General features: G+C 46.2%; 1 protein-coding gene across 1 annotated transcript; it reads left to right on the top strand.

Annotated features, from left to right (window-relative positions):
* Positions 1–354: 354 nt before the first annotated feature.
* Positions 355–15,914, top strand: LOC115480546 (NADH dehydrogenase [ubiquinone] 1 alpha subcomplex subunit 7-like). Its single transcript, XM_030219301.1, has 4 exons — positions 355–489; positions 2,623–2,672; positions 13,043–13,192; positions 15,683–15,914. Exons 1-4 carry the CDS (start codon positions 439–441, stop codon positions 15,777–15,779), a joined length of 348 nt encoding a protein of 115 aa, XP_030075161.1. The 5' UTR covers positions 355–438; the 3' UTR covers positions 15,780–15,914.
* Positions 15,915–19,984: the final 4,070 nt, after the last annotated feature.

Genomic DNA, 19,984 nt, shown 5'->3' with positions numbered 1-19,984 from the left:
GGGTCCGTAGGCATATATATACCGCTACGTAAGAAAGAGGGCGGGCCGACGTCCAGCGTCCTCGTTTGTTACGGGTCCACTACAAGCACGTGACTAAGTTACAGCCTCTGCAGTGCGACCATTTTTGGGGGAAGGGTTAAAAAAAAAGACTCCCGATATCTTATAATTTATTAATAAACTATACATTAAATTGCCAGGCTAGGTCTTCTATAGCGTCACAGGTGTCGCTGAACTTTTCACTTTTCTATGGCAGATATTCTAGCTTTTTTTTCCTTTGCCAGAATAAAAAATGGTCGTAGTGAGCCTCAGCTTTAGTCACGTGGTACCGCGTAACGTGCCCATAACCCGTTTTGACCCTTTTCCTAGCGACTGGCTGCTTATTCAGCTCCGCCTCTATCCCAGGGCGCACCAGGGTTTTACTTGCCCTTGACAACAAAAATGGCATCGGCTACAAAATTTATCCAAAAGCTGCGAAACTGGGCGTCCGGGGTAAGTGATTTGGAGCGAGAGAAAGGTTTATAAGGTGTGTGTTGAGGTTGTGATCGCTTTTCTGAAATAGAGGCGCTTCCTAGGATACTGATTATAGAGAGAGGCTATTGACTAGTGCGCTAAGCTATGGTTTTAGAGTTTCTAGCCCATTGTATTGTGGGGTTTGTAGTGTGGTTTCCTCTTTCTGGCATGAGCACAGGGGTATTGTAGTAGGACGGGTGGGGTTGTATGAAATCCTGGATTGGTGAACTGAACATGGCAAAGACTGAGCTCATTGTCTTTCCACCCAAACCCTCTTCTCCTCTTCCCCCACTCTCCATTTCTGTTGACAACACTCTCATTCACCCCGTCTCATCAGCCCACAACCTCGGAGTCATCTTCGACTCCTCCCTCTCTGCCCATATCCAGCTGACAGCCAAGACCTGTCGCTTTTTTCTCTACAATATTAGCAAAATTCGCCCGTTTCTCTCTGAACAGACCACCCGAACCCTCATCCACTCGCTCCTTACCTCTCGCCTTGACTGTTGCAACCTACTACTCACTGGCCTCCCACTTAACCATCTATCCCCCCTTCAATCCGTCCAGAATTCCGCCGCACGTCTTATCTCCCGCATGGACCGATATACTCACATTACCCCTCTCCTCAAGTCACTTTACTGGCTCCCGATCAGATACCGTATACAGTTCAAGCTTCTCCTACTAACCTACAAATGCACTCAATCTGCAGCCCCTCATTACCTCTCTACCCTCATCTTCCCATACGTTCCTACCCGTAACCTTCGCTCACAGGACAAATCCCTCCTATCAGTACCCTTCTCCACCACCGCCAACTCCAGACTCCGCCCCTTCTGCCTCGCCTCACCCTATGCTTGGAATAAACTTCCCGAGCCCATATGCCATGCGCCCTCCCTGCCCATCTTCAAATCCTTACTCAAAGCCCATCTCTTCACTGTAGCTTTTGACACATAACCACTTACCTCTATTCAGGAAACCTACACTACCCCATTTGATTGACTGCATACTTGTCCTTTAGATTGTAAGCTCTTTTGATCAGGGACTGTCCTTCCTCGTTTAAAATTGTACAGCGCTGCGTAACCCTGGTAGCGCTTTAGAAATGTTAAGTAGTAGTAGTAGTGGTGTGCATTATGTAGTAGCTCAGTGGTCCCAAACCTGATCCTGGAGGCACCCCAACAGGTTTTTGGGATATCCACAATGAATATGAGAGATATTTGAATGCACCTCCTCCACTTCATGCAAATCTCTCTCATGAATATTCATTGTGGATATCCTGACTGGCTGGGATGCCTCCAGGATCAGGTTTGGGAACCACTGCAGTTACTTCTACTCTACCCTTGATCTTTTCTTGATAAACTGCTGGGCTCCAAACCACAGTGAGACGTAACTGGTTAGCGCTGAATATCGACTTAACCAGTTAAGTTGCTGCAATCAAAAATGAAATGGATGTTCAATTCTGGTTGCCAAAAATGGCCCCGACATTGATTGTCCTGGTTTAATCTGGCGGCGGACAGCAAAAGCGCTGCCTACCACCGGCTGAATATTTTGTGTGTGGGTGGGGTGGGGTGGGGGGGATGTGCTTACTTTTAGCCACCGAGTGGAGAGCTATTTTCAGCTGGGAGAATGTACCCATATTGCTACTGTTGTGTCTGCATCTTTTCAGAGGCTCCAGAGAAAAGCGAATATCAATTTGTACCAACTTTTTGTTTTTTCATTAGCAAAGCAGTACTACATTTAAATCTTTTTAGATTTATATATAGTACTGCTTTGCTAATGAAAAATAGACTCATTATCTGAAAAATATCTCTTGTTGACCTCCAGTTTCACTCTTTGAGGTGGTTCACCCTTAGCATCTCTGCTCTGAGTTACCAAGCTAATAGCATTTTGAGGAAAACCAGGGTTACTTGCCAGATTAGTGCCGGCTCCACAGGGCTTAATGTAGCACAATGGCATACAGACTCAGCAGTATACTTGTTTTTGGTTGCAACTTGTGCCTGTTGTGCTGTTTCTATAACAGGAGGATTACTGAAAGCAAGTTATCTATTATAGAATAAAATATACTAGGACAAAAGCCACAGTTATTTCCTTTAATATGTAGCTTGTCTTTATTTTTTGCAGCAAAACCTTCAGGCCAAATTACAGCTTCGATATACAGAGATATCTAAGAGGTAACTTGTATTTTTGATTTTCACTACTGTAAACATGCATTCTCTCAAATAAACTTGAAAACCCCAAGTTCACTTCTGTGTTATATGCTGTAGTTCAGCTTTAGACAAGAAGGGTACGTGTTGGAGATAGAGGGGATCTTTTACTAAAGCTTAGTGTGTGGTAATGGACATTAGAGTGCATTAAGTGCTACATGACCCATAAGTATAAAATGGGCAGCATAGCCTTTAGCACATGCTAAGCTTTAGTAAAGGAGCCTTGGAAAGGGGTGCCGCACACACCATTTACACATTGCCACAACACACATTTCTGCCTGTAGTGCATTAGGGGCCCTTTTACAAAGTGGCGGTAAGCTCAACATGGGCTTACCGCTTGGCTAATCTGGAGCTACCGCCAACCCAACGCAGGTGCCAGCGGGAGTTCCAGCCCCAGCGTGTGCCATTTCCCGCACTACAGAAAATCAGAACTGGTTTTCTAGCGCGGGGGTTACCCAGCAGTAATCGGCGCTGTCTGGTTAGCGCGGTGGTCCTTATCACCACCTTAGTGGGTGGCATTAACTGCTCTCCCTCCTCCCTCCCACACGGCCACACAGTAAAAACAATCTTACTGCATGGCCATGTATAGAGGTCAGATGTACTGAACATGTTTTCTCTAGATACAAACTGGGAAATCCTTTTTGAGACACCTGGTCCTATATCTTACATATGAGGAATGTTTTTATACCTGAGAATAACTACAATCAGGACTCCGCTGAGCTACCCTCTACATTTTTACATAAGGTTTAATATAATGCATTAAGGAGTCCTTTTACTAAGCTGCGTTAAGCACTGATGCATGCGTAACGTAGCTTAAAATGGCGTTCCTTGGGACACGCTCAGGTGTCCTGTGGTAAGTGCCAAATGTGCACGCGATAACCACTCGATAAAATCGTCTAATCTGCAATGTTAGGAAATATGATCATATTATTACCCATCTGAAAGAAGCACACTGGTTACCATAACCCATCGTATAACCTACAAGCTTTTACAGCTTGTCTTTAAGACACTGTCCTCCAGCGAACCTCCTTTCCTTACAGTCCAGCTCTTACTCTTAGATCCTCTTCTCAGAATTTGCTTGTCATCTCGTTTTACCGTCTGATCACCCTTGAAACGTACAAGACATTCCCATCTTCTCAGTACAAGGCCCTCACCTTTGGAATGCTTTACCCAATTCTCTTTGCTCCCAACCCTCTCTTGCTACCTTCAAAACCACTCTTAAAATATATCTTTTTGCAGATGCCTATGGAAATTGATGCTGCAATTCGAAGAATCATATTTTTCTACAGAGCCTTCGCTTCCCTTTTGTTTTACTCCCTGTTTCCTATTTGAATTTATTATTTCTGTTTTGTCATTTCCTTTGTTATTTTTTTTTCTCATTTTTAGTACTCTCTCTTTTTTAATACTATTGTTGGATTGTAAGTCGCTGTGATGGTTCCCCATAGGGCGGGATAGGAAATTTTAAATAAACTTGGGGCAGTGGGCATTCCTGTGCTAATCAGCGCAGCTATATTACCGTGTGCTAACTGGTTAGCGCAGGAATAGCGTGTGAGCCCTTGCTGCCCACAAAATAGGTAGCAACAAGAGCACATACACTTAATTTTTTTTTTATTGGCTGCGGGCTAACGGCAACGCTAGTGCTTTTCCATTAATACAGAAAATAGAAAAGGCCACGTGTGGGAAAAAATTCACGTAAGGACACTCAAAGACCACTTTTTTTTTTTTTTACTGCAGCTTAGTAATAGGAGCCTAAGACTCTCTAGACTGGTTTATTTTTCCCTTTCCTTTTCTCTCTGTGGAAAAGTGAGAAAGAGGGTTCTCTTATTCATGTGAGTCGGAAGTCTTGAAATAAGGAGGCTCTAAGGAGTCCTTTTACTAAGCTGTGGCAAAAACTGGCCTTAGTGTGCCCTTTTGTGGGTTCTTCCCATTCAAAGGCCGTTTTTACCACATCAGTAAAATGGCCGCTTTTCCATTTTTTAAATTAATGGTCTCGTGCTAGGTGGTAAGGGCTCACGTGATAATCTTGTGCTAATTAGCGCACAGTAATGTATCTGTGCTGATTAGCGCAGGAGTGTCCCCTGACACGCCCCCTTCCCCCCCATAATTACAAAAAATGTTTAGCATCTGGATTAGCATGCACTAATTCAGCAGTCGCTGCAGGACCCATGAATGTGTCCCATGGTTCATCTTTTTAAGATGCATTAGTGCCTGACACAGCTTAGTAAAAAGAGTCCTAAGCTCTTCTGAAAATACTGCCCTGAAATAATGTAATTCAGCTTTTTAATTTTGTATTTTATCTTATTTAGGCTATGTATGTTTTATTGTTACCCGTCTAGGACAGTGGATAGCTCAGGCTATAAATCTTTTAAACAAACAAGTACTGTGCTTATATTGGCTAGAAGAAAAGCTTTACATTGGAAGAATTCATTTCAGTCCTTGACGGAAGACTGAGTATTTCATATCTCTGAGATTTGCCTACTGTAAAGGCAATATATTATAGTAGAGATTGCAGGTTAAAAGTGGAGTGGAGGAGTGGCCTAGTGGTTAGGGTGGTGGACTTTGGTCCTGGGGTACTGAAGAACTGAGTTCGATTCCCACTTCAGGCACAGGCAGCTCCTTGTGACTCTGGGCAAGTCACTTAACTCTCCATTGCCCCATGTAAGCCGCATTGAGCCTGTCATGAGTGGGAAAGTGCGGGGTACAAATGTAACAAAAAAAAAAAGATTATCTGTGAAATTACACACTGACTTTTCTGTTATTTTTGTAGAATAGCTACAGAAAGGTTTATTCTGTGCAAAGTTTCCATAACTTCATCAGAGCCTTAAAGGAGGTCATAATGGTTCATTGCATTCCCAGACCTTTAGCTTTACAGTTCTGTGTCCGTCAGCACAAGAATTTTTCTTAAGAGCAACTTAAGACACTCTGATAGGGCCCAGCAGGGATCAGAGAGTAGCTCCCAAGCACCCTGGATTCAGATGCTTCATTCAACCCTGTGCTGTCAAAAAGAGAATCAAAGCACAAGCAAGGATCAGAGTAATCCAAACAGGACCTGGCAGGGACTTAGAGCTAAGAGCTAAGAATAAACAAGGGTCCAAAAACACAGAGCAGCAGATATTGAGCCAGTAGCAGTTCATTTAAAATCCTTAAATTAATCAAAGACAACCTTGTAAAAAGTGGAAATATTGAGTCAAAACATTTTACATAATAGTCCATCAGCCCAACATGTTTCGGCACACAGTGAGTGTGTGCTTCATGTGCAAAATTTAAAAGTGTAAATTGGACAGACAATCCACCTAAGGATAAAAAGAACAAAAGATAGTGGTATAAGAATCTTCTTAAAATGCCATCTGTATTTAAAAATGATTGAGACAGAAAGACACACAGCACCACTGCTCTTCATAACCAGAAGAGGACAGTCACCTGCCCGGTTCCTTAGTGAGCCAAATCCTAGCCAGCCTCAGTGGAGAGCAGACCTGAACCTTAAGTCTGTTGTGTCACAGTGCATCCCACTACAATCTGTCATACTGGAGTGCAGGAGAAGTCTAGGGATCAGAGCAGTGATCTGAGTACCAGAGAACAAAGGGTTCAAGTCCTGCTTCTCCTACTGCCGCTTCTTGTCATATTTTATTAAAATTTAATATACCGCTCAAACTACTGGCAGACCTGACGGTGTGCATAAAATAATATAAAATCAAAAACGGAGTGGAAAAGGAACTCCAATATAAGATAGGAAAGATGTTCAACATTCGTTCCATATGAGTAAAGAAAACCTGGCATTCATACTATGTAAACAAAGGATAAAAGGAGCACATAAAGAGGGGTAAAGTGGGGGGGGGGGGGGGGGGGGGGGGGGGGGGAGTAGCCAGGAAGTAGGAAGTCAGTGATAATCATGCGAGTGCATCCAACTTCAGGTGGTCATATTGTAAGCTTGATGTTGGAGCCAAGTTTTTATTGCAGCCTTTAAATTTTTGAAAGTTGGTTCAGCCCTGATAGAGAGGGGGAGAGAGTTCCAGAAGAATGAGGCAGTGAAGAAGAAAGCACGGCGATGGGTGGATTTGAGTTGGGCAGATTTTGGGCCCGGAAGAACTAGGCGGAAATCATTGTTGGAGCAAAGTAAACGAACCAGGGAATAGGGAATATTCCATATCATCAAGCTGATCAATCCATAGACTGGTGGGTTGTGTCCATCTACCAGCAGGTGGAGATAGAGAGCAAACTTTTGCCTCCCTATATGTGGTCATGTGCTGCCGGAAACTCCTCAGTATGTTCTCTATCTCAGCAGGTGGTGGTCACACACAGCAGCAGCTCTGGCTAGGCCTCCAAGCCTAATCCTTAGGTTTTGTTGAGGCCTGGGGTTGAGGGCTCTTTTGAGCAAGTGCAAACCTGGTGGTGCCAGGTCCCTCCTTTTCCTCCCCCCTCCCGCTGGCTCCGTTTAAAAAAAAAAAAAAAAAAAAAAAAAATTTTAAACGTCTTTAAAGGCGTTTATTTTGACGTTTATTTAAACGTTCATTGCAGCTACTCACTGGGACACCAGTTCGTTACAGCTCGGAGCGGCAAGCAGGTAATTTTACCTTTTTATAGCGGGCAGGGGGTTCCCCGATTCTTCTCCTCGTGGCATATGGCGTCGGAGGGCGAGGGCGCAAAGGGTCGCTCCCCGGATCGCTGGAGCGCTTCTAGAGGGGATGCGGGGGTTTTACAGCCTGATTCGCCCTTGATGGGTGACAGTTTAGTGACCGATGAATGTCCCGGTCCTTCCTCCGGCGTGGCGGTTTTTTCCCGCCATAAACGCCCATCCCCCGCTCCTCGCCTCCGCCATCTTGGCCGGCCACGCGGCTCGGACGGCTTCTTCGGGGGCCGCCCTTGAGGTTGGAGACATTAATGCCATGAACGCCCTTAATTTGGGCGACGGCACAAAACCGGCTAATGTTAAGAGCCGTTCTTCCCGCGCGGCTCCTTCGCGGAGTTTCGCGCCGGACGCCATTTTGGATGCGCAGCAGGTCTCTCCCCCGCTATTTCGAGCGCCGGTTGAGAGTGCGTCTAGGGCTGTTGCCCAGGCTGCGGAAGTGCACAGTCTGGGGGGTTTCTCCCCCGAGTTTGTTTTGCTGCTGCATCAGGCCTTCCTCATGCACAACGCTGCCCCTGCTCCCTCGTCTGGTAAAGAGGTTGAGGTTCCCAGAGGCAAACGCCCTCGGGTTGATTCCCAGGCCTTGGAGGAATTTGTCTCCTCCGATGTAGATGAGGGCAGCGTGTCTGAGGTCTCCCAACGGTCCTTTGCGGATTCCTTGGAGGAGACGGATCCCCGCTCGGTTGGAGCGGATGACCCCTCTGCAGCGCGGCTTTTTAGCCCAGAGGATTTGCCCAACCTGTTGTTACAGGCCATGGACACTTTGAAGATTTCCTCTCCGGAGGACGTCTCTCCCTCAGCCCCTGTTGGCTCTGCCATTATGCTGGGGACGAAGCGCCCGCCTAGAACCTTCCACGTGCATGATGCCATGCACACCTTAATTTCGGCTCAATGGGATGCCCCAGAAGCGAGCCTTAAAGTGGCTAGGGCTATGTCCCGCCTCTATCCTTTGGCTGTGAGTGAGCGTGAGGCCTATCTGTGGCCTACCGTGGATTCTTTAATCACTGCGGTGACTAAGGAAAACGGCGTTGCCGGTGGAAGGTGGCACGGCCCTAAAGGACGCCCAAGACAGAAGATTGGAGGCGGCCTTAAGGTCGTCCTTTGAGGCGGCTGCTTTAAGTTTGCAGGCCTCAGTTTGCGGCTCCTATGTGGCCAGGGCGTGCCTGACTATGGTGCAGCGGGCTTCCCCCTCGGATCATTCCTTGAGGGCTGATTGGCCGGCCCTGGAATCGGGCTTAGCCTATTTGGCAGACTTGCTGTATGATGTCTTGAGAGCCTCAGCTAAAGGCATGGCTCAGACAGTCTCTGCGCGGCGGTGGCTTTGGCTGAAACATTGGTCTGCTGACCACGCCTCTAAATCCCGCCTGGCTAGATTGCCTTTTAAAGGCAAGCTGCTCTTTGGGGTCGAGCTGGACAAAATCGGGACCGATCTCGGCACGTCTAAGGGCAAGAAGTTACCAGAGGTCAGGGCTCGGGCTAGTGCTCGTCCCGGTACCCTCCAGAGGACGGTTTTCAGGAAGCCCGTCGGTACCGCCCGGGCAGGTCGGGTTCTTCTGCCCCCTCTTCCTTTAAGAGGAATTTCTCCCCCAAGCAGCATTCCTTTCGCAGAGACCGCCGTCCCGGAGGTGCTCCCTCCGGTCCTCCCCCAGGGTCTCGTACCCAATGACGGGGTCTTGGTCCACGCCCCAGTGCAGATTGGAGGACGGCTGTCCTCGTTTCTGGGCGAGTGGACCACAATAACTTCAGACGCTTGGGTGCTGGAAGTCATCAGAGACGGCTACAAGCTAGAGTTCTGCCGACCCTTAAGAGACGGGTTTGTACTCTCTCCCTGCAAGTCTCCGGTCAAAGCTGTGGTCGTGCAGCAGACTTTGGACAATCTGATCCGCCTGGGTGCGGTCGTTCCGGTGCCAGAAAGTCAGCTTGGCAAGGGGCGTTACTCCATTTACTTTGTGGTACCAAAGAAAGGAGGTTCTGTCCGGCCTATCCTCGACCTCAAAGGGGTCAATCGGGCCTTGAAAGTGCGGCACTTTCGCATGGAGACTCTCCGCTCTGTTATAGCGGCAGTGAAGGCAGGGGAGTACCTGGCATCCTTGGACATCAAGGAAGCATACTTGCATATTCCCATCTGGCCTCCTCATCAACGCTTTCTGCGTTTTGCAGTCCTGGGCCGACACTTCCAGTTCAGAGCCCTCCCTTTCGGGTTGGCTACTGCTCCGCGGACCTTTTCCAAAGTAATGGTGGTCATAGCGGCCTTCCTGCGAAAGGAAGGAGTACAAGTCCATCCTTATCTGGACGACTGGTTGATCCGAGCCCCCTCTTATGCAGAGTGCGGCAAAGCTGTGGACCGGGGTAGTTGCTCTTTTGAGCTCCCTGGGATGGATCATCAACTGGGAGAAGAGCCAGCTGCGCCCGACTCAGTCCCTGGAGTATCTGGGAGTTCGATTCGACACCCAAGTGGGCAGAGTGTTCCTGCCAGACAATCGGATTGTCAAACTTCAGGCTCAGGTGGACCAGTTCCTAGTAGCCTCTCCTCTTCGGGCTTGGGACTATGTGCAGCTGTTGGGCTCTATGACGGCCACGATGGAAGTAGTGCCCTGGGCCAGGGCTCATATGAGACCACTTCAACACTCTCTGCTGCAGCGCTGGACTCCGATGTCGGAGGATTATGCTGTGCGCCTTCCCTTGGATCCAGCAGTGCGCAAGGCGCTGAGCTGGTGGATGCAGACAGACAAGTTGTCTGCGGGAATGCCTCTGGTGACCCCAGAGTGGATTGTCGTCACGACGGACGCCTCTTTGTCGGGCTGGGGAGCCCACTGTTTGGGAAGGACAGCGCAGGGGCTCTGGTCTCCTGCAGAGTCAAAGTGGTCTATCAACCTCCTGGAACTCAGAGCCATTCGGTTGGCGCTTTTGGAGTTCATCCCGGTACTGGTGTTGAAGCCTGTACGGGTCCTGTCGGACAATGCCACAGCTGTGGCCTATGTCACCGCCAGGGAGGTACCAAGAGCGCCCCTCTAGCCAAGGAGGCTATGAGTCTATGCCAGTGGGCAGAAGCGAACCTGGAACAGCTGTCAGCGGCCCACATTGCCGGAGTCATGAATGTCAAGGCGGACTTTCTCAGTCGCCATACCTTGGAGCCCGGAGAGTGGCAGCTATCTGCTCAGGCGTTCTTGGACATCACGAAGCGCTGGGCCAGCCGAGCCTAGATCTGATGGCGTCATCGGCCAATTGCCAAGTGCCGCGCTTTTTCAGCAGAGGACGGGACCCTCGATCCCTGGGAGTAGATGCTCTTCTCCAACAGTGGCCGACACAAGAGCTTCTCTATGTGTTCCCGCCCTGGCCCATGTTGGGCAGGGTGCTAGACCGGGTGGCAAAGCATCCCGGCAGGGTAATCCTGGTGGGTCCGGATTGGCCCAGACGTCCCTGGTATGCGGACTTGATCAGGCTCTCAGTCGACGATCCTCTGCGGCTGCCAGTGGAGCAGGGCCTGTTACATCAGGGTCCCGTGGTGATGGAGGATCCCTCCCCCTTTGGTCTTACGGCCTGGCTATTGAGCGGCAGCGTCTGAGGAAGAAGGGCTTCTCAGACAAGGTCATCGCCACTATGCTGAGAGCGAGGAAGCGCTCTACTTCTACTGCTTACGCCAGGGTTTGGCGTATCTTTGCAGCGTGGTGTGAAGCAGGCTCACTTTCTCCTTTCACTGCTCCAATTTCTTCAGTGTTGGCGTTCCTGCAAGAAGGTCTGGACAAAGGCCTGTCGCTCAGTTCCCTTAAAGTGCAGGTAGCGGCTCTGGCTTGCTTCAGGGGCCGCCTGAAGGGTGCTTCCCTGGCTTCGCAGCCAGATGTGGTGCGCTTTCTCAAGGGAGTTAATCACCTGCGCCCTCCTCTGCACTCAGTGGTGCCTGCGTGGAATCTCAACCTGGTGCTAAGAGCATTGCAGAAGCCGCCGTTTGAACCCTTGTCAAGGGCATCTCTGAAAGACCTGACGTTGAAAGCAGTCTTTTTGGTGGCTATCACTTCAGCCAGAAGAGTTTCCGAGCTCCAGGCGCTCTCATGTCGAGAGCCTTTTCTGCAGTTCACTGAGGCAGGAGTGACTATTCGCACAGTGCCTTCCTTTCTGCCCAAGATTGTTTCTCGCTTCCATGTGAATCAGCAGCTCTGTCTCCCTTCCTTTCGTAGGGAGGACTACCCAGAGGAGTACTCTGCTCTTAAATATCTGGATGTGAGACGAGTCATCATCAGATACTTGGAAGTGACCAATGATTTCCGGAAATCGGATCATCTGTTTGTCCTGTATGCAGGTCCTCGTAGGGGTCTGCAGGCTGCTAAGCCTACAGTGGCAAGATGGGTCAAGGAAGCCATTGCAGCGGCTTATGTGGCCGCGGGGAAGGTGCCGCCTATCCAGCTGAAGGCTCACTCCACAAGAGCTCAGGCGGCCTCGATGGCAGAGGCCGGTTCCGTCTCCTTGGAAGAGATATGCAAGGCGGCAACTTGGGCTTCGGCCCATACATTCTCCAAGCATTACCGCTTGACTGTGGCTGCTCGGGCGGAGGCCCGGTTTGGAGCTTCAGTGTTGAGGTCAGGGATTTCTATGTCCCGCCCTGGGTGAGTACTGCTTCGGTACATCCCACCAGTCTATGGATTGATCAGCTTGATGATATGGAAGGTAAAATTATGTATAATCATACCTGATAATTTTCTTTCCATTAATCATAGCTGATCAATCCATAGCCCCTCCCAGATATCTGTACTGTTTTTATTCTGGTTGCATTTCAGGTTCAAGTTCAGTCTTCAGTTACTTCAGAAAGACTTCGTGTTCAAGTTTTTTCACTTGGATTCTTCAAGAGTTAAGACGAGTTTGTGTTACAGTGAGCTGCTGCATTCCTCTCCCCTCCGTTTTACGGGGCTGGATTGAGACTTAAAATTCTGCCGGCACTCCCTCCCGCTTCGTGCGGCTGTAGGGCAGTTTTGTACCCCTCCCGCTTCGGCGGTGTTAGGGTCAGTCAGCTCCTCCCGCGGTTGCGGTTGCAGGATAAGCCAGATCCCCCCGCATCGGCGGGTGTGGTGTCCCTCCCCCGCTCCGCGGGGATGAGCTGGACGGATTCCCCTCCCCCACTTGTGTGGGGATGAGCTGGGTTAATTCCCCTCCCCCGTTTCGGCGGTGGTGAGCTGGGCAGAGTGTCCCTTCGTGGGTGTAATTCTCTAAGTGCTGAGTCCTGCGGATGGAGCTTTGATATCGACATACTGAGGAGTTTCCGGCAGCACATGACCACATATAGGGAGGCAAAAGTTTGCTCTCTATCTCCACCTGCTGGTAGATGGACACAACCCACCAGTCTATGAATTGATCAGCTATGATTAATGGAAAGAAAATTATCAGGTATGATTATACATAATTTTACCTTCAAGGAACCAGATAGGAATTCAATGTCTAAAAGCCCCGAAAATAAGTGTGAGAAGTTTTAAAGATGATTCGCTGGTCTGTGGGCAAGTCACTTTCCCTTCCATTGCTTTGGGGACAACTTAGATTTTAAGGCCTGTCAGGAAGGGAAATACCTACTATATCTGAATGTTATTAATCTTGAGCTGAGATTCGGAAAGTTGAGCAATCCAACTTAAACTGCAGCTGAATATTTGTTGAAGAGTTAGTCTTGCACTCAAGAGTTTTATCTGCTTTACTCATTTCAATTCGTACCATTGTATCATTGCTTGTTTAGGACTCAGCCTCCACCTAAGCTTCCTGTGGGTCCCAGTCACAAGTTTGCATTTAATTATTATTGTACGCGTGATGGCCGGCGGGAGTCATCCCCTCCCATCATTGTAATGTCACCACAGAAAGCTCTCGCTTCTGGAGCCCCATCTGCCAGGTAAGGGTCAAACCGCAGTGTTATTTCACTTGAGTAATACATAATTTCAAATTAAAGATAGGATGAAGGATGGGCCTGCTTCAGAAAGAGCAGGGTGCCACCGGAGAAGCAGGGAGCTTATGAAGATCAGACAGAAAGCGTTAGCTGTAGAACTAGTGGTGTATAAATGGCAGAAGCCTGGAGAAACGGAAGATTTTACTCATACTTAGCAAACTAATATTTTAAATAAAGAGGATATTATTGCAGAGGCTGGTGTTATCCTCCAAATTCTTTAAAAGTCGCTAAAAAATGCATATGCAAATTTGGTCATGCGTCCAATTTGCATGCCCAATTTAATTGAATAACAAGCTAATTAGTGTTGATAATTGACTTAAGCAATTATTGGCACTAATTAGATTTAATTGAAATATGCATGCATAAATTTAGGCGCTGGTTCAAAAAGGGGGCACAGAAATGGGAGGGTCATGGGCAGAATGGGAGTGTTCTAAAAAATTACGCATGTAATTATAGGATAAGGAGAATATGCGCCTAAATTAGGCGTGAACATTTGCATCATGTTTCAGTTGGTGCAAATGGCCGCACCTAAAGTTAGGCACAATTCCCAGGCGTAAGCGCTATTCTATAAACCAAACCACACAAACTTTAAGCGTGTTTTATAGAATGGCGCTTTTTTTGGCGCCATGTATAGAATTCAGGCATATGTGTACCATACAATATCTTTGGTCCGCTACATTATCAAAAAGTCTAGTGCAGATTACAAATGAATTAAGAATAGGAGAACAATATAGTTCTCAAATTACAAAGTAATAAAAAATAAGAACATAAAATTAAAAATTAAGATAAAAATTTGTTAAACAGGAAAGTCTTTAACAATCTTCTAAAACGAATATAAGAAAGTTCTGTGTGTATTACAGGGGGTAACGATTTCCAGTATTGTACAGCCTGAAATGAAAAAGAATTGGTAAATTATTTTTTTAAATGAACATCGATCAATGATAGAAAATGTAATAACAAAATCTTCTTAGTACAAGAATTTCTTACAGAGAGAAGAGGAAGGAGAGGCTTACACATGTAACATCAAGAGCTCTAAATACCATCGTACAATTTTTAAAGAAGCAATGCACACGTATAGGTAGCCAATGAAGCTTAATAAGATCTGGGCGTGCCCTATCAGAACAATTAGCATTAAAAACTAATTGGCTGTCCTGTTTTGAAGAACTTGTAAGCACGTTAGGGATTTCTCCGTGTGAGATACTCTCATGTCTATTCCAAAGCAAGTACAGTATGGATTGTCTGGTGAACCTTGGGGAGCTCATCCAAGGTAGCTCTTGGCTAGGAATAACATTTTATTCTTCCAGCATTTTGGGTTAAGTGTCATAGAAGTTAATTTTAGAACTGGGTATGAGTGGATGCAGCCTGTGAAGATCTAAAAAGTAATTTTAGAAAGGGAAAATACATACATACTTTCCCTTCTAAAAACACCACTTATCCATGCACTTATAACCATTTTTTATTCCAGCGTCAGACAGTACCCCAGCTGTACACCCAGGGGTGTGATCATACTGGATCTTCAGGGAGATCATGGTTCCGTGGTGTGAGTTGATGCAGATAGGGACAGCTAGCTATTGTAGTCTTTTTTTTTTTTTTTTTTTTTTCTGTTCTGCCAAAGCAGAACCAAATCACAGGATGCACCTTGGAATAAATTCATTAAATCTGGGGAGGGGGCTGTTTACATTTGGGGCTTGAGCCATTGGATTAGGTGACTTCGATAAGTGACATGAAAGGAAGACCTCTATTCAAATCTGCAAGGGTAGGAAGAATGTACAGTTGGGTTTACAGGATATCCACAACGAGTATTCATGAAAGAGATTTGCATGCAGTGGAGGCAGTTCATGCAAATCTCTCTCATGAATATTCACTGCAGATATCCTGAAAACTTGATTGGCTGGGGTGCCTCCAGGACCAGGTTTGAGAACCACTGGCCTAGTGGTTAGAGCACTGTGCTTGATATCCAGGGGTTCCTGGTTCAAATCCCTGTACTGCCTCTTGTGATCCTGGGCAAGTCACTTAACTCCCCATTGCCTCCTGAAGTAGAAAATTATATTGTAAAGTCCTTCAGGGACAGGAAAATATCAAGCACCCTTGAATGTAACTCACCTGGAGCTGCTACTAAAAAAGTGTGAGCAAAATCCAAATAAATATTATGGGGAGAGAGAGTTTATTATACAAGCGGAAATCTTAAACATACATTCCGATAACAAGACCTACCATGGGAGGTAGTGGAGGCCAAAATAGTAATGGGGATTCCAGAAATCCTGCAATAAAACACAGGATCCTTAGCAGTGGGAAGAGCCAGAAATTATGCAGAACCTGTAATGTTGCACTAGAAAGAGAAAATGGACAGCTGAACTGTTATCTGCTGTCATATTCCAAGTTTCTTGCTGTCAGCTGTGCTAACACTGTTTCTCTCGTCTTTTACTTTCTTACCAGCTCGGAAACTGCTGCAGCCACTTCAACAAAAAAGCACGTTACTCCAGGGATGCCTCCACCCAAGTGGGAATTGTCAAAGGATGAGCCTTACCTCTGAGTGGGGCAGGACGAGAAGGAGAATCACATGGATTTCTTTAAACTCTGAATCTAAACTGAGAGTGCATCAGACTTTCACCTTTAAAAGGAAAATGTTTTGCCATGCCGCTTCTTAAATACATTGTTGATAAGCGCCCCTGACCTGGTATGAGTTATTACCACAGTGCTTTGTGTCTGGCCTCAGAACACATGTTGGAGTTATAGCTGGGCTCTGAAAGTACATAGGCCAGCAGGTCCAGCAAAACAGACAGTATTTCAGAGGCTCAAATGTGTGGAGCTGAGCCATGGCTGTCTGGTTAGAATAAAAGTGACCAAAGGAAAACAGAAGTGTGTTCCAGAAAATGGGAGGAGTCTAAACTGACCTGTGCTCAAAAATATGTAATAATGTATAGCTAGTTCTTGAGTGTGATGGGAAATAGCTCAGACACCCATCTGGTGTAGTCAAACCATAGACTGGGTCATCTGTGAACAACTCAATCTTAGGAGTCACAAAATTGGTTGTCCAGAATTTAGCAGGTCCAGGAGGGTAAGGTTTATGTTTATTTCTACTATAGTGCCTTAACTGATTTGCAGGACAAGGCGGTGTACAGACTAGGGCAAAGAGAGAAAGGAGCTACAATGATTGCAGAAAAGAGGGTAATATCGTCCACACAACAACATCTCCGACCGGGAGAGGTGGGAAGAGGACGTAATGAGCAGAGAGCCATTAAGGAAAAGAGAACATACAAAAGGGCAACAGGGAAGGGGGAGAAATGGGAAGAAAGGGAAGAGTGCCTGCAGCCGCAGCGGGAGAGGTGTGAAATTGGCTCCTCATTTTAGGCGCCAGAAGCACCAACAGCCTAAGGGCGTGCCTCGGTGATTATAGAATACTGGTGCACCTACTTATAGCAGGTCAGTGGCTGGAGTGAGCACGCCTAAGTGTGCCATGCAATAGTATAGGATTGTATAAGTTGTGCATTCCTTGGTGACACACCTGTGCTTTGCCCATTGCATGCCCAGTGATCTAGCCTCACTGTTAATAGAACAGCACCTAGCACTTACGCATGGAACTCAGATGCGGACGTGCTACTGTTCTATAAACTAGGCAAACTATTGGCATCCAAACTTAGGCCCTAGCTTATAGAACTGCCTTTTAAAAATGTTAATGATCCAATAGCTCTTCCCCCCCCCCCCCCCCCCCCCCCCGTTGCCTATCCATTTAAGGTGCGTGTGTTGCATATGCACCCCGTCAGTCCCTCTCTTCTCCTTCCAGCCACATCTCTCCCTTCTCTTCCCAGCCTTGCAAAACTCTCACAATTCCACCTCCCCCCCTCCCATGCCTTAAAATCGCCTCCAGACTTTGCCCGGGCAGCATCAGTGGCACTCATAGGCTGCCTGTGGACTGCACCAGGTCTTTCTCTCTGAACTGTCCTGTCCCTTCTGATGCAACTTCCTGTCCTTTCTGATGCAACTTTCTGTTGTCTGAAGAGTAGAGCAAGACTGGAGGTGATTTTAAGGTATGGGGGGCGGAGAAGTGGAGTGGCAGGAGGGAGGTGCAGCATGAGACTCATCCCCTGTTTAAAATTCCTAGCAATGCCCCCACCCCAAATCATTAATAGGTTCAGCAATTTGGTGGGTTTCCTTTGTAGAGGCTCCATGGCGTGCCATGGCTTGGCTTTGTGCTGCAGATTGATTTCAGATGTATTTCTTTCAGAAGATTTGGTATACTGCTCATCACAGTTCATAGAGCAGAGCAGCTTACAATGTATAACAAATGGATATCAAACAGTCAGTGTCACAATAAAAACATGTAGAAATACAACCAGAAAGGGAAGAGGGAGTAATAACGCAACAATTTTCAATCCAAAAACTTTACATATAACTGAGAAAACATAAGGTAAAGCTTAACCCCCCCCCCCCCCCCCGTTTACTAAGCTGTGCAGAAATTCTGCCACAGCCCATTGAAAGTGAATGGGCTGTGTCAGCATTAGCACATGGCAGCTGTTAGTATGGCTTAGTAAACAGGGGGGTAAGTGTTAAGAATAAGTAAAGAATTGGGATGCAGCTCCAGAAAGGATAGCAATGATGGCTCAGATTAAAAGTTCCGAGAAGAGGGTCCAACAGAAATTTCCTGTTCATGCATCCTCTTGGGATTGTAGAGTTCTCCGCTTCTACGGATTTCTGTCAGATTAAAAGTTCTTCACAAATTTTTTGAAAAAGCCCAAGGTTTTATTTATTTTTAAAACTTTTACCCCGCCTGAAACCAAGCAGCTTGCAGTAAAATGTACCAAATAATACCACATAAAAACAAAACTTCATTGAGGGACTCAGCTCTACAAAACCTGCCCATAAACACAGGGGCCGATATTCAGACCGTGGGAGTTAGACTGCTGAGCCTGGATATTCAATGGCTGTTTAGGTGACCGGCATTGAATATCCGGTATATGTTTGGCCGGTTTAAAGATAACCGGCTCAGTCAATATTCAGACTTAGCCGGTTATCTTTAAACCGGAAAAACATATACCAGATTTTTGGCCACGAAACCCGGTTTAAAAATCGGTGGATATGGGACTCCAATGGTGGGGGCGTGACAAGATGGCGCCGTTGAGCTGAAGACGCAGAGACTGATCGAGCGTTTGTTGAAAAGTTTTTCCTCTTACCTGCTATGCCGCATACAAAAAGAAAGGGGAATGTTAGGGGTAAACCCTCCACCACCTCGACATCTTCCCCGAAGCAACTTACAATCGACAGCTTCGCTCTGAGGCAGCCACCAAATCAGCCTGGAGTTGAATTTCTGCTAGATGTCGGGGCAGGAAACCCGACACCTCAGGAAAACAATATAACACTCTCTCCTCCAGCGCCCGACAACCCACCGTGCCCTGCCTTACTACGGGAAGGTAAAGCTGTTAATCAAGACCCGGAAGGCGGAGAACTTGGTCTCAGCGGAGGAGGTTTCCTCCCGGAATCAAAGGCAGGAGGGACAGGAGGTAGGGTGGAAATCCCGATGCCTCCTACGGTGGTTACTCTCGAAGCTCTTTGGCAGGCTATGGAAGGTCTGAAAGATATCGTAACTAAATCTACTCAACAAACAGCAAACTTAATTGTAACTGTGGATCAACTCTCTAAATCAATAGATAATTTAAAGGAAGAATTCAACGATCAGGTACGGATGTCTCAAAAAGATATATCTAAAATGCAAGAAAATATGTCTGTGATAATTAAAGATAATTTGAACATTAGACAAAAGATCGAACAAATAGAAAATTATAACAGGAGACTGAATATGAGAATATTAAATTTTCCTAGACCAATTGGAATTCTTCCTCTGGAACTCTTTAAAAAATATTTGACTGAAAATTTGAAAATGTTACCTCAAAACCTTCCCCCTGTGAACAAAATATATTATCTTCCTAAAAAATTCCAGGAAGAGAACCATGCGGCTCTGGATTATGGAAATCCTGATGAATTGAAAGATATTTCTTTAATTTTGGAGGACTCTCTATCCGAAGTAACAAATAGGGCTACACTTTTGGTCTCATATGTGTTTGAACAAGATTTAAATGCGGTAATGAAACTTTACTTTAAAAATATGCATCAAACATTTTGTGGCCAGAAGATATGGATATTTCCGGATGTTACCAAAGTCACACAGGATAGAAGGAAAAAATTTTTGGATTTAAGAGAGGAGACACGGTTACTGGGTGCTACATTTTTATTAGCTTACCCATGTAAATGTATTGTTAAATATTTAGGACTTAAATATGTTTTCTTTATGCCAGAACAATTGAAATCTTTCATAGACCTGAAAAGAGTAGTAAAGACATAACATCTGAAGGGCAAATTTCAAAGTTATGTTGGTGGAGAGGCAGCCATGTCTTACTTTAGTACCTTTTTCTTCTTTTTTAAATTTAGATTTTTCCTGATCTTTACTTTTACACCCCCTCTTAAACAGATTTGTGGTCTAAGGAAGAGACAAAGAAATAGATAACAACTTTTCCTTTTTTGTTATGGAGATATACTATGATGTTGGTATATATGTATATATATTTCTTTATTTCTTTGTGCTCTGAATTACATGTAACAAGTTTTATGCTTGTGTTAATTATATAAATGAATAAATAAAATAATAAAAAAAAAAAAAAAATCGGTGGATAGCTGGTTATATCAACTGATATAACCAGCTAGCCGCTAACTGGGGCTATTAAGCGTGGGATAACTGGTTATCCT

This window comes from Microcaecilia unicolor, chromosome 11, assembly GCF_901765095.1.
Source record: "Microcaecilia unicolor chromosome 11, aMicUni1.1, whole genome shotgun sequence".
Lineage (NCBI taxonomy): Eukaryota > Metazoa > Chordata > Amphibia > Gymnophiona > Siphonopidae > Microcaecilia > Microcaecilia unicolor.
This window is presented reverse-complemented; position numbering and strand designations above follow the sequence as displayed.

Excerpts from the sequence above, each read along its gene's own strand:
- LOC115480546 (XM_030219301.1), top strand. The coding sequence starts at position 439 with ATGGCATCGGCTACAAAATTTATCCAAAAGCTGCGAAACTGGGCGTCC. Across the intron at positions 2,673-13,042 it reads TATACAGAGATATCTAAGAG|GACTCAGCCTCCACCTAAGC; the intron begins GTAACTTGTATT and ends TTGCTTGTTTAG. Across the intron at positions 13,193-15,682 it reads TCTGGAGCCCCATCTGCCAG|CTCGGAAACTGCTGCAGCCA; the intron begins GTAAGGGTCAAA and ends CTTTCTTACCAG.